The sequence below is a fragment of the Taurulus bubalis genome, assembly GCF_910589615.1.
Source record: "Taurulus bubalis genome assembly, chromosome: 4".
Classification (NCBI taxonomy): Eukaryota; Metazoa; Chordata; class Actinopteri; order Perciformes; family Cottidae; genus Taurulus; species Taurulus bubalis.
This window is the reverse complement of record NC_136592.1, coordinates 18,874,542-18,887,493: the sequence shown is the minus strand read 5'-3', so window position 1 is coordinate 18,887,493 and position 12,952 is coordinate 18,874,542. Positions and strand designations below refer to the sequence as shown.

Genomic DNA, 12,952 nt, shown 5'->3' with positions numbered 1-12,952 from the left:
AGTTTTTAGCAGTATAAAGTTCAGGGGGTGCTGGGAGTTTTGAGCATTCAAAGCAAATACACAGAACTGGGCTGGCCTGCCTTTTTGTAAAGCTTGAAATACCAGCCACTAGCTTTTAAGATAATAAGTGACTCATAAGTAACACGTATATTGTAGTTATTGTGTACATAGTTACCAATTGCACCTACAGTTGGAAAGAGATAGCTGTTCCATTGATTTCTACTTGATGCTATTTGATTGTCTCTGTCCTGAGAGCATGTACAGCTCTCTCTCTTCACACACCAACACACACACACTCACACTTTCCAAAACCTTACTCTATTGTAGCACCCCATTTCATAAAGACATTATTCCCCTGTATAATTATCTAATAGCTCCTCTAAAGATGGACTGAGCTTCACTGAACTAAGTACCACTTTACTCCGTAGTTCAGTTCACTCCTTTAATTTAGGATGAACAATTAAAGGAGTGTATGTGTGTGAGAGAGAGAGAGAGAGAGAGAGAGAGCACAAAGAGAACATTGCTTTGAGATAAAATACATAGGTATCTTTCGAATTTCTAATAAGTCAGTGTTTTTTTTTTAATTCTTCGGTAATCAATACATTTACCATAATAGTCAACAGTGTGCAGGAGCTTAGACTCATGTGCTCCTACACACCTGGAGTACCCCTTACCTGTCTGAATACAAGTGTGCAATAATCACTTTTCCTGCCTTGCTCTGTCAAGGAGAAATTTCCTGGACATGCAGCCCCCTGCTTCACGTTTGGTAAACTTACAAGAGCAACCTTGCAGCATTGCCCTTCTGCAGTTGGTCGCTCATCTGATCCATTGTTTTTCCAGTGGCCTTTAAATGTCCTTTTATCCTCTCGTAAAAGCCTCCTGTTCTGTTGTTCTGCAAGTGATATTTTACAAATTGTAAACTTGTGTCTGACCTTTGTTGTTGAGAAATTACAGTGTGGGATGTTGTTCCATGTCGGAACAAGTTTTTATTTAGCCTCATTTCCGCTCTCTCCCTGTATGCGAGGCTCTGGATTTGCTGAGCCTCCCTGATGTTTGTGATAGCGTCCATAATAGCTTCACACAGAACTCCCCCCTGCTATCTCTCTGGCTGTAGCAGAGCTGATATCACCACAACAATTAATTTTTCCGGCTTAGGGGTGATGAAAGCTCACGTTGAAAACTGTCTTTCTGGCTTTTTTTTAAAGCTAATTTAACATGTCATCATTTTGATGAGAACATTCTTACGTAAAAACGAAGCCTGTAGATTTGTCACTAGAGGGTGGATGGACGAGAGAGAATTAGATGGAGGTAGAGTTGGTTGAACAGGTTGTGAGGGGTCGATAGAAAACTAGAAGATGGACAGAATAATGTGTACAATAAAGGATTGTTGGTGAGAATGACGACATGATTGGTGAGATTAAGAAAGAGAAAGAAGAATACAAGAACATTCTTGTAGGCTTTCCTAATGTGCACATAATGATTCTGTCATTGTTTTAGGCATTCAGTATTACATTTTAGTTAATATGGATGGGTAATATGCTGATTTGTGAATATTATTGGATTTCTCACCTTATTAAAAGATCCTAACGTCACCCTTGCTTGGCTCCAATACCTGCCAAGTCAATCTATATCAGTGGATGTTCTCATGAGTAGGCTGCTAGCCAGTCGTCTATGTTCATGGTCATCATCATGTGGAAACTTTTTCTAGCCTGAGCAGCCAGACCCATGCAAGGATTGGGGCTCAGGTAATGTGGGTGAACCTGAGAGAAGCAGAAATACTTCAAAGTCCAACATACTATCGGCTTATCAGGGCAATATATCGATAATGTTCTGGCAACAACTACTTACAAAAGTAAGTAGTTGTTTGCCAGAACATTATCCATGTTTCTGTCCACATTACACCATTTTCTGTATTCACTCAACATTTAAATGTAGTTTGTGAAGAAAAATATCTTAAGATCTGATATTTTGCTCATTTAAACTACTTTGTGAAATTATCCACATTTTCCAACTTGCCAGTTTATACTAGGTAGGGTAATGTCTGTTGGCTGATCTTGTTTGCTGAAAACCTAAAATTTGAATTTATGAACCAAAGCAATCAACTGAAATCAGGTTAAAGCTGTTCTGAGTAGAATTGGCTGTTGATTCTCAGTTGCCAGGAATAGTAATTTGTTCCTGTTGTCCGTTTTTAGTCTGATTGTGTGAATTTAAAAACCCCAAAAGCCTAAAAACCCTAAAAGATATAAGGAGAAAATTGACTCTCATATTAAGTTAATTACTTTAAGGTGTAATGTGTAAGATCTGACCCAGAATTTAATAACATTTTTATTTTAAGTTTTGCTCTCAGGAGATGTTTGTGTCAGTATACAAGCCTGAACTGTACAGTTAACATTTTTGCATGAATCTAATAGAATAAAACAGGAAACAAATGATGCACCAACTTGACTTCTCATAGCACAAACAGTTCTCTATGGAGGCAGGCTCAGTGGTCATCCTGGCTCAAAACTTGTTTCTGTTTATCTGAGAATTACATGACGAGAAGAACATGCACAAACCCTAAAGCATGCGCATGTACACCACAAACTCAATCTCTGTCTTTCTCGCTTTCTTTGTCTAGCTACCTCTCTCACACACAGACTTACACACATTCACACAAACAAGCACACACATTCCCAGCAGAGGGTGAAAAGGGAGTGAGTTGGATTAGTTTGTACACCAGTGAAAATTGGCCAAACAGTCCCAATTATGGGATAACTTGGGCTAACCTAATACACCACTGCAATTACCTGGCATCAGCCCCCTCACATATCCACACACACACACAGACACGGACAAACAAACACAGGCACACACAAACGCACACCTGCTGTGACAACAGAAGGCGCTGATCTAATACGGTTGGTCACTTAGAGAGAGAGAGAGGAAGAGCGATTGGTCCTCCTCTGTCTTCGAATCCTTTTGTCCTGTTCTCTCTGCTATTTGTCTTCTGTCATCCTCTTGATCCAAACGTCGCTCTCTTCAGTTTCTCCTAACTGTAGTCTCTTTCGTTGCTTCACCTCTCTCATCCTCACTCCTTTCCACTGTCCAAGCACCGGGTTCTCTTTTACAACAACTGTCATCTGGTGTCCAACAGACACACAATTCATTCTCTTTTGTCCCTCCCAAGTTTCCATTCCTTTGTATACAGAAATAAGGGTTGACTGAGTATCCTTGTGATGTATGCTTTCATGTATGTATGCAGCTTTTTATAATGTGAGTAAAATGTAAGCATCTCTATTCTATTTAATATCTGAGCTATTATTGCTGATTAGCCATGTTTATAAATCTACCCTATCAATAAACTATATGATGCACGAATCAAAAAGGTGTCAATAGAGCCAGGTAGTATCACTAGTGAGTTAGTTGTACCTCAAAGGGAACCTGGATTACCCAGGTGCTTCTGGCTCATTAGATGCCTCCTACATTTATCTGGATGTCTCTGGATCCGTGTGCTGCTCAACTCTGAATAGTAATTTCCGTTTGTCAGAGTTTAGTTCCTCATCAAAGCAAAGTTAAGTCAACTTTATGTTAAGTTTCCAGCATTTAGGGTACACTTCCATACAATAGGTGGTTTTATTTTCTTTTCATTTGAGCAAAATTTTAACCACACAGTGAAGCACTCACTGATACAACACTTTCTCTGCATCTTCCTTATCTTCTTCTCCCCCTCCTTTTCTGTTTCCTCTTTTCCCCCTCTTTGTATTTGCGTGCATACCTGCATGTACCTGTGTGTGTGTGTGTGTGTGTGTGTGTGTGTGTGTGTTTATATGTTTGCATGTGTGTGTGTGTGTGTGTGTGTGTGTGTGTCTCCTTAGTTGTAGTAGCAGTCTTCTAATTGCATAGCACTGTGTGGGACAGGTGGGGGAAGTGCTAGTGACAGTCTATTAAGGCAGGATATCCCTGTTGCCATTAGCAGCAGATTGCCCTGTGATTCTGTGGTCTCCACATTCACCCAGCATTCACAGGGTCCCACAGATACTACACAAAGAATGTACAATAAGACAGTCACTCAAAACATTATACTAAAAATCTGTGATTTTTTTAAATGTATTTTACTTTGTTTGGGGTCTTTTTTGCATTGCAGATTGCTACTATTTGCTAGTAGTATATACAGTAGAGCATGTTTTTTTCCAGGATGCAGCTTGGTGACAGTTTGTGTTTTGGTTTCATGTGTTCCCTGTTTTGGGCGTATTTGGCAGAAGTTTCGGGAAATAAATTAAATTACCAGCAAATGCCTTTCTATGTCATCAACAAGGTTTTTACTACCTTAGAAAAAGAAGCCCTGAATTTGGATGCAGTTTTTTGATTGTGTTGTGATTGTGTTAATTACATTCATAAATGGTCACAGCAGAAATCCATCTGTTAGCCACACCTTTTACATTCTGTAAAATATCAGAAATGTGTTATATTTTATAGTTATATTTTTTGTGTGAATGTCCATGTGTGTATTTAGGTGGTGGCAGTGACAGTCCAGGGAGTCCCAGAGGGCATGCAACCTCCAGTGGTAGCAGCATTAAGCCCGTTCTCCCTCCATGTGAGCTGGTCTGAGCCTACTCGTCCCAATGGAAACGTACAACAGTACCACCTGAACCAGACTGGCGTAGGAACCGTATTTACACACATCGATGGGCCCAGAAATTACACTGTGACTGGTAAGATTCTCTGAGATTATCGGAGATTAGACCTCACTTTTCCTCTGTTCCTCAACAGTCTCTCATTTTACTTCCTCACCCTCTCTCCCGTCTCCTGTTTTCTCACATCCTGACTTCACACTACAGATATTCTTCCCTGAGCTCCTTGCCTTTGTCATTTCTCTCTCTGTCCTTGCTCCTCTTTCTCTTCTTTGCTCCTCCCCCTCTTATTTTTTCTTCTTTGTCATGTAAATATTTATGTATGCTGGTTTCTGGCCATCTACAGACTGGGTTTACACCTGATTCCCACAACACTCTATCTTGCCCAGTGTCTTACACAGACACAAACACAGTTGCATGAACACACCCAACAAGCGCATAAGCACACTCAAACATAGTAGTCGGGCACACAAGCTCAGGCTCACATAAAACACACATGACTAAAACTCAAAAATCAGTACAAAGCCGCACAACAAAAGTTGTTGAGACCCAGTGCTCTAACAAAACACTGAAAATACATTGTGAAAGTGTGTTTTAATATTGTAGAGCAGCACACAAACCTTGTGGCGTCAGGACTGTATAAATTTGTGGGTTTCATCAACCATGAGGAGGAGCTGTGTTGCTGGCCTGCTGCCATCAGTCACTACACACACACACATTTATACATGCAGACACAAAAACCTGCATGACGCATTGCAAAGCAAACGTGTGTTGTCTTTTATCAAAATATTTTGGAGACACAACACAGTAATGCCAATAGAATATATTCATTAGACATACTTCCCACCCCTGTAATTGTAATAATTAAACTAACTTCAAATGTAAACATTTAAAGTGTTTAAAAGCTGATTTGTTTTTTATATGTTAAATGTTAACGTGTAAGAGTCGAGTGACTGAATTTCAGTGGCATTTTCCCTTCACAGCTCTGCTCTCTGCTCTGTCTTGGACTCAGACCAGGCATCGGCTTTGCCAGTAGCCAATAGACTATTCCCATGGTGCCTGTGGTTGGCTTGTATGGTCAGGAGTTGTGTGCGCACAAGCATGTGTGTTTGTATGTGGAGGCATGAGGCAAAGCAAACAATGCCAAATAGAGATGGTAATGTGCTGTAATACTGTACCAGCCTTGTGCGCCAGTGTAAGCAACCAGCATGCGTGTGTGAAATTCCCCTGTCCCCCAGTGAGACACTGGAAAACCCTGCATATTCAGCCAAAACCACTACTGGGGGAGTTTCTCTCCCTCTTTATCTTTCTTTCTCTTGCTCTCTGTCTCTCTCTCTCTCTCTCGCTCTCTCTCGCTCTCTCGCACGCTCTCTTTCACCCGCTCTTGTCTCTCTACATTGCAACTGTCTTTCAAACAACACATGTATTCAATAGTAATGGGTTCCTGTGTCTTAATGTATTGAAATGCTGTGTTTTACAATAACCGAAGGTTAGAAATGGATTTCATTAACGGATGATTAACGGTAAACAAAAAACGTAGTTTTTCGTACACCTTATCTGCTCTTTTTCCTAATTCAGTTTGATTCAGTAGAATAAATATTCATGAATAATATTAAAGTTTCATTCCATATGAACTGAACATTAGTGGCATTGTGTTTTTAGTCAAAACAATTTAGTTTGTCTCGGCATGTGTCTTTACACACTCATTTCCATGCAGACATGCACATGCAGTGAAAATACAGACTCAAGTGTTCATCTTCATACTGTGTGTATGTTCTAGTTTTGTCAGGAGAAACTGCCGTTAAATCAAAACTCTTCATACAGTGTCATACTAATATGTGCGCCTACAAATTGAAAAACATAAAACAATACGATAAAAAGTCAAACAGAGATGTAGCGGGTGAGCAAGAGAGTGAAAGGGCGACAAAATGACACTCTTTGAAATGGAGTGAAGGAGAAAAGGAAGTAGGACAGATGAAAAGATGGATGGATGTAAATGTTTTCAGTGAAATATGAACAGAAATAATTGCTGTGCTACTCCCTCATCCTTAATGTTTAATACGCCGTCATTCATCCTCTCTGCTTCTCTCCGATAATTCTCACCGTTGTCAGAGACAGACGCTCAAAGACCTCACTCCCTCACTCAAACCACAGAAACTGGAGAAATGTGCTTTTTTTAGCGACAGAAATGTCGATTTTAAATTGAACCACTCTTGAAGTGATCTGATAAATATTTCATAGAGTATTTTCTATCAAAATCCCTTCAGTCCCAGAGGCATTCATTTAAGAAAAGTTAATATAAATGAACTGTTGTAATGATAATCATAATACAAGTAATACTATTGTTTTATATTATGAAGCAATATAAATACAGAGTATGTGGTGCTTTATGGTGCCAAATACAAACATTTAAAATGTTCCCAAAAACTAAATCTTTTTGGCATTTGTTGTTTGCTTCAGTCCAGAAAAAAGTTAATCTCAGAAGCAATGCCACAAAACCTCCTCTCTATAATATATTTTGTAGTAGGTAAAAATAGCTTATATAAGAGCTGTAATCAATGTTAATGTTTCAAATAGTGTTGACTGTAACTAGTTTGCATGGTAAGAAGGAAAAGGAAGCAGCTGCCTCTATGATGCCAGAATCTAAAATGATATAAACAAATTGTGGCGTCTACCATTTCCTGTTTATCAATGTTTTGCCTTAGGATAAGCAAGAAATAGACTCTTATTAATGGAATTTTTAGCAGTTCTGAAAAGGGACACTTCATAGAAAGAATTAAGCACAACTGTACAAAGACACCCCATGTGAATCGATATTAAGTATTGCTATCATTAGCTCACAATGAATTATTGCCTGCAATTATAAAGATTATGGCATTAATCATGTGTTTAATTGGTCGTTTGTAGGCTCATTATTAATTCAGAACAGCAGGGAATAGAGTATGTTCTTTTATTTATTAATGTCTTTCCCTCTACCTCTGAATGGTCCGTGCTATAGGTATAGGAATGTAGTCATGGGAAAAGGTTGACAGAAGAGAACTTTTATTTTCATGTATCAATCCCGAATCTGTTTTTCGTAAGAAGCGTGAACGTAACCATATGTGGAATGAGTCTTTCATCTAACTAGTTGATGAATACAGCCTTTAACTTCATGACTTGTGCTTCTAACTTGGTGGAAATCAACGGGGCAGTCGGCAGGAAAGAAGGATGTTCTCTGAGATATATGTTACTCTTAGGTGAGGGTTAACACTTTAAGCTAAGTTAATATATCTATATACAGCTCTATTTATTTGTTAAAAACTGGAAATGGGAGTGATCTTAACTTCCCGGCCTTGTCATCCATACTGAGATTTGGGAATGCGTGTGTGCAAGTTAAGTCTGTATGTGTATTTGTCTAGTTGTGCACATGCACCTGTGTGTGCATGAATGTTGTGTATAGTTTGCATCTACGTACTGTATTATAAGTTTTTCCTGCATGTATAGGTTAGCTTGCTTAGGGGATGTGTGTGTGTGTGTGTGTGTGTGTGTGTGTGTGTGTGTGTGTGTGTGTGTGTGTGTGTGTGTGTGCGTGTGCGAACCTGATCTCATTGTTCCATCCCAGACATTCTCTGCATTAGGGAGCCACAGACAGGAAGTCAAACTCTTAATTATTTAGGAGAGGTGTTATCAAAGCTCTCCTCTTCCCCTCCTCTCCTTCTATCTTTCTCTTTTTTTTGCTTGTTCTTGGTGATTAATCTGTTCTTTCTGTTATGTATTTGTCATGCAAATAAAGCTAATTTAGTTTTTCATTCTATTTGTTTCTTTCTTTCTATTTTCCATTTCAACCTTTCGTGTCTTTCTCAGCTGTCACATCAGCTTTCTCCCTCATATTTTCCTACTTGGTTTTCCCAACTTCTTTCCATCTTCTTTTTCAATTCACCATCTCTCTGTCTCTGTCTGTCTCTCTCTCTCTCTCTCTCTCTCTCTCACTCTCGCTCTCCCTCTGTCTATGTGGTGTATCAAGTAACTGGCATGGTACTGTGGCCTGTGCCGATCACCCTATCATATTCTCTAATGCAAACAGGGAACAACAACCTGTCGATAAAAAGCAGTTTTAAATCACTTATTTTTACTGCAACACACACAGTATCACAATCCTGTCTCTTGTTTGTTCTCTTTCTCACAAGCACAGTCTCTCCCTTTTACTTTTTTAATTGAATGTAAGCTTCAACTTTACTCTGTCTTACTGCCAAAGTCACTCTCCGTGTCTCTCTCTGTCTTGCACAAACACACACGCACACACCTATCTCCACTATGTCCAGCTCTGACTACGACAGTAACAGCCTTGTCTCACTCTGAGTTAGTGAGCCACTGGCTGCTCACATCAAAACGCCCTCCACCCGTTTTTCACTTCCCGGTGATCACTGTAAAAATGATTGAAGCTTCCTCTGTCTATTCCATAATCAAGCACATAAGCACATGTGTGTAAGCACAAATACAGTGCAGGTAAACACATATACACACGCGCACATCTCTCTCTTTCTGTTGCACGTACACGCACACACGCACACACACACCATGGTAGACATGGTGTCATTTCTTCAGCAGACCAACACTGCCCTCTTCAGGCTGACCGTCAAAAGTAATTTGAAACACACCAAGAAACATGAAAGGTGTTTGTGTGTTTTTGCATCCATCTGCACATGCACGTCGAAGAAGTAGTATAATTGTGCTTGTTTTAGTTACATATTTGAAACATCATGAGACAGAGCGGTTGAAGAATGAGAGGATCTTAATTTTTTGGCCTTGTAGTTCTTTTAGTTTCTGACTGTTTACTCCTTTCATAGAGGGCAGAAGGGATAACTCTACTTTTACAGACATGCTCGTTGCTTTCTGAACTGAATTTAGTAATTATTAGGCATGGGCAGCACTTTAAAGCATGATTAATATTATGTATATGCACACAGATTTCACTTACTGTTTTAATTCTCACTACCTCTGAAGCCATTGCCACAAGTCCTCCTTGAAGCCCCATAAAGTTGTCTACTTGTGTTCTATGTTGAATATTATAACACAGTTGTCGGTCCAATTTCCAGCCTCTTTCTGACTCCCGTAGGGTCACTCTATCTGTTCGTATGTAAGAAAATGCAGTGCAGGGTTACTGCTTCATTCAGTGTTGCAACAAATGACATCACTTGCAGTGTAGATATAATTTACTATGCTGGAGTGCACACACGCATATAAACACGCTTAGTTGCACAGTTAAATAGTGTAACATAGCCTTACGCTTCAACCCTAGTACTTTTGTATGGCTGGCAGATTTCCTTTATTTAACCCAAACACAGGGCAACAATTTGAGAACATGTGCACACACACACACAAACACACACGCACATTGATCAGAGGTAGTGTTAAGCGTGGCAGGCTGCGAGGCATGTTAAGCAGGCTAAGCAGTAGAAAGAGACGTGAGGAAACCGTGGTGAAGCACTCCGCTGTGTGCGTGTGTGTGTGTGTGTGTGTGTGTGTGTGTGTGTGTGTGTGTGCGTGTGTGTGTGTGTGTGTGTGTGTGTGTGTGTGTGCGTGCGTGCGTGCGTGTGTGTGTGTGTGTGTGTGTGTGTGCGTGCGTGCGTGTGTGTGTGTGTGCACATGTTCTCTGCCGTATGTAGTCAACACAGGATGGATACCGATATGCGTATAGCAGCTGATACACACAGTAGGGTGTCCCTCTCTGGCTGTCAGCGTCCAAATATACTCAGCTGGAAGCATCAATAGATAATTTAGATTATCAGGACTTTTACTTAAGATATATATATATATGTATATATATACATATATATATACATATATATATATATTTTAGACATATTAAAATGTAGATTTTTCTTTTTTTACTATTTTCCTAGTGTGATAACTGATATAAGGAACATCAAATTATATCTCATGGTTAAGAGTCCTGTACTGTTTATTTGCCCTGCCATACTAAACATAGGAGAGCCAGTAAATAGAAGAAATTTCACTTTTCATGTTTAGAAATAATAAAAAATAATATTGTTATAACACATATAAGTAAGCATGAATTTTTCTTAATTTTAAAACATATTTATTTAAGCTATCAAAAATCGTTAATGTTGTCAAATATGTATTATGTATGCATCTAAAATTGTGCAGATTTTAAATTAAGAATTCAACACACTGTATGATATAATGCCTTTTTTGCAGTCATCCTCTTGAAATAGAGTCTTTTTAGTTCTTTCATTTTCCCTTCAATTTGATTTGTAAGCTGTTGTATGCTGTCAGCTAAGTGAATGACCATAAAACATCCAGTCAACCCCCATGACAACATTAAGGATTTGCATCCATCCATTAATCCCCATCCATCCACCATATATCAAGAACCGGGCAGAAAATATATCCCAAGGAGACAAAGGTTTTCAATCACCAGAAAGTGCTTTTAACTCAAGGATAACTTTGTTTAGGTTCATGTGGAATTTTTAGTAACTTCCAGTATTTAAATCATCCAATAAAAGGTTCAATATAACACCAGAAACATATTTTCTGTGGTTGCAGTTAAAGGACTGCTATGTGATTTCTTTTAGACTGCATAGCGGGTGCCTATAAATAAATCATGTCTGGATGCTGTAGCCTAAACGCATACCGAGGTATCATAATTATCATAGATCAAAAGCTGATGACATTACAGCGTTGGACCGGTCCTATCCCATGTCAGTTCCGCGGCTGCCCATCTTTACGTTGTTTCATTATTGAGTTATGGCATGCATAATTTAACACCGACAGATATGGATCCATCCGTTGAGAGAGTGTGGAAAGAACAGAGGGAGGGAGAGTGAAATAGATAGAGAGGGAGAGAGAAAACAGCTCGGAAGAGAGCTTGTGATACGGGCTGGGCAAGGTTTCCTCTCTTTTACTTTGTCACCTAGTTTTCATTTTGTTTTGTTTGCCTTCTGTCTTTATCCCTTTTATACAGTTTTGAAAAAGTCATCAGCAGTGTATTGTAAAAAAAAAATCTGGTAAAGTATGTGTGTGCTTTTTCATCCTCCGTGTGCTTTTAAGTGTAAGATTAATTCTTTGTAATCTTTTTTTATTTTAAACATATACATGTCTGTGTGCTACAGGTTTGCAGCCGTACACAGACTATAGTTATGTGCTGGTGGCCTGCACAGCTGTTGGATGTGGAGCCAGCTTACCTTCCACAGGACGCACGATGCAAGCCTCCCCTGCTGGTACACAGACACACACACACACACACACACACAAACACACACACACACACACGCACACACACATACACACGCACACTAATGCATTCCCTGGAGATCCTGTTAAACCTGCAATACATATTTTAGGAAATTCTCTGTTTGATTTTTATGGAGTGGTATTTATGTAAAAATTAAGTGGTCAACGCGGTTCCACAGGTCTGAAACATTTGTAAGATCCAGAATAATGTCCAAATAATTTGTGTATATATTTTTGCCTCTTGTTCACATACTGGCAAAAATACATTGTTTTACATTTGTATGGTTTTATTATTAAAGCTTGTTTTAATTTAACCATATGATAACTTTAAGATATTTTCATTTTGATAAATACTGAAATTGAACAATATCTCTAGCATTTTGTGAATACGTTCTACAACATGTACCTTTGTCTGAGTCCTCCTTACTTCATCTTTCAGATAGTTTTTTATTTTTTTCTCTCCGCTCTTCTAACTTCTCTTTTTTTCTCCCACTGGTTTCCTTTTATGAATCCTCCCCCTCACTCGCCCTTCTTTGGTCTATACCATATCTCTATCCTTTCACCTTTCTCTCTCTCTCGCTCTATTCTTCCTCATCGTTGCCGACAGTGGAACGAAGCCTCATTTTGTTGCTGGCTAGAATGCCGCCGTGGATTTTTATTTATTAAAGAACTTCAATCAGAAGGATTTTATCCTCTCTTCATCCACTTCTCATTTTTCCATGTTCTCTCTTGTATCTTCCGCTCCACTGCCTCTCCTTCTCTCTTGTCTCCCTTGATCTTTTCCTTCCACATCTGTTTTCTTTTTTTCCGTCTTCTCCACTCGTGTTCTATGGCATCTTGTTGCTCCTCCCATTGAAACCTATTGCACATTTATCTCTCCTCCAAGGTTTCAATATTTATGCTATTTCTTTTCAATTTAAATATCTCATTCCTTCCTTTTGTGCACCTTTTCAACTCCTTTTTATCCAAATTGCTCCTCCCCCCCCCCCCCCGTCTCATTGGTCTCATTGTATATATATATATTGTTATAATTAACATATCTGCTACATGTTTGCGTTTATATATTAGTTACCAGATTTCATTTTAGTTAAAGGTAATGAAACCTTCCT

At 39.1% G+C, this 12,952-nt stretch overlaps 1 protein-coding gene across 1 annotated transcript in view; it reads left to right on the top strand.

Moving 5' to 3' along the window:
• Positions 1-12,952, top strand: part of ush2a (Usher syndrome 2A (autosomal recessive, mild)) — a 191,107-nt gene that overhangs the window by 140,325 nt on the left and 37,830 nt on the right. Inside the window, exons 65-66 of the mRNA XM_079217420.1 lie at positions 4,493-4,691; positions 11,723-11,830. Coding sequence (XP_079073546.1) covers positions 4,493-4,691; positions 11,723-11,830 — 307 coding nt within the window. The remainder of the gene's footprint in view (positions 1-4,492; positions 4,692-11,722; positions 11,831-12,952) is intronic.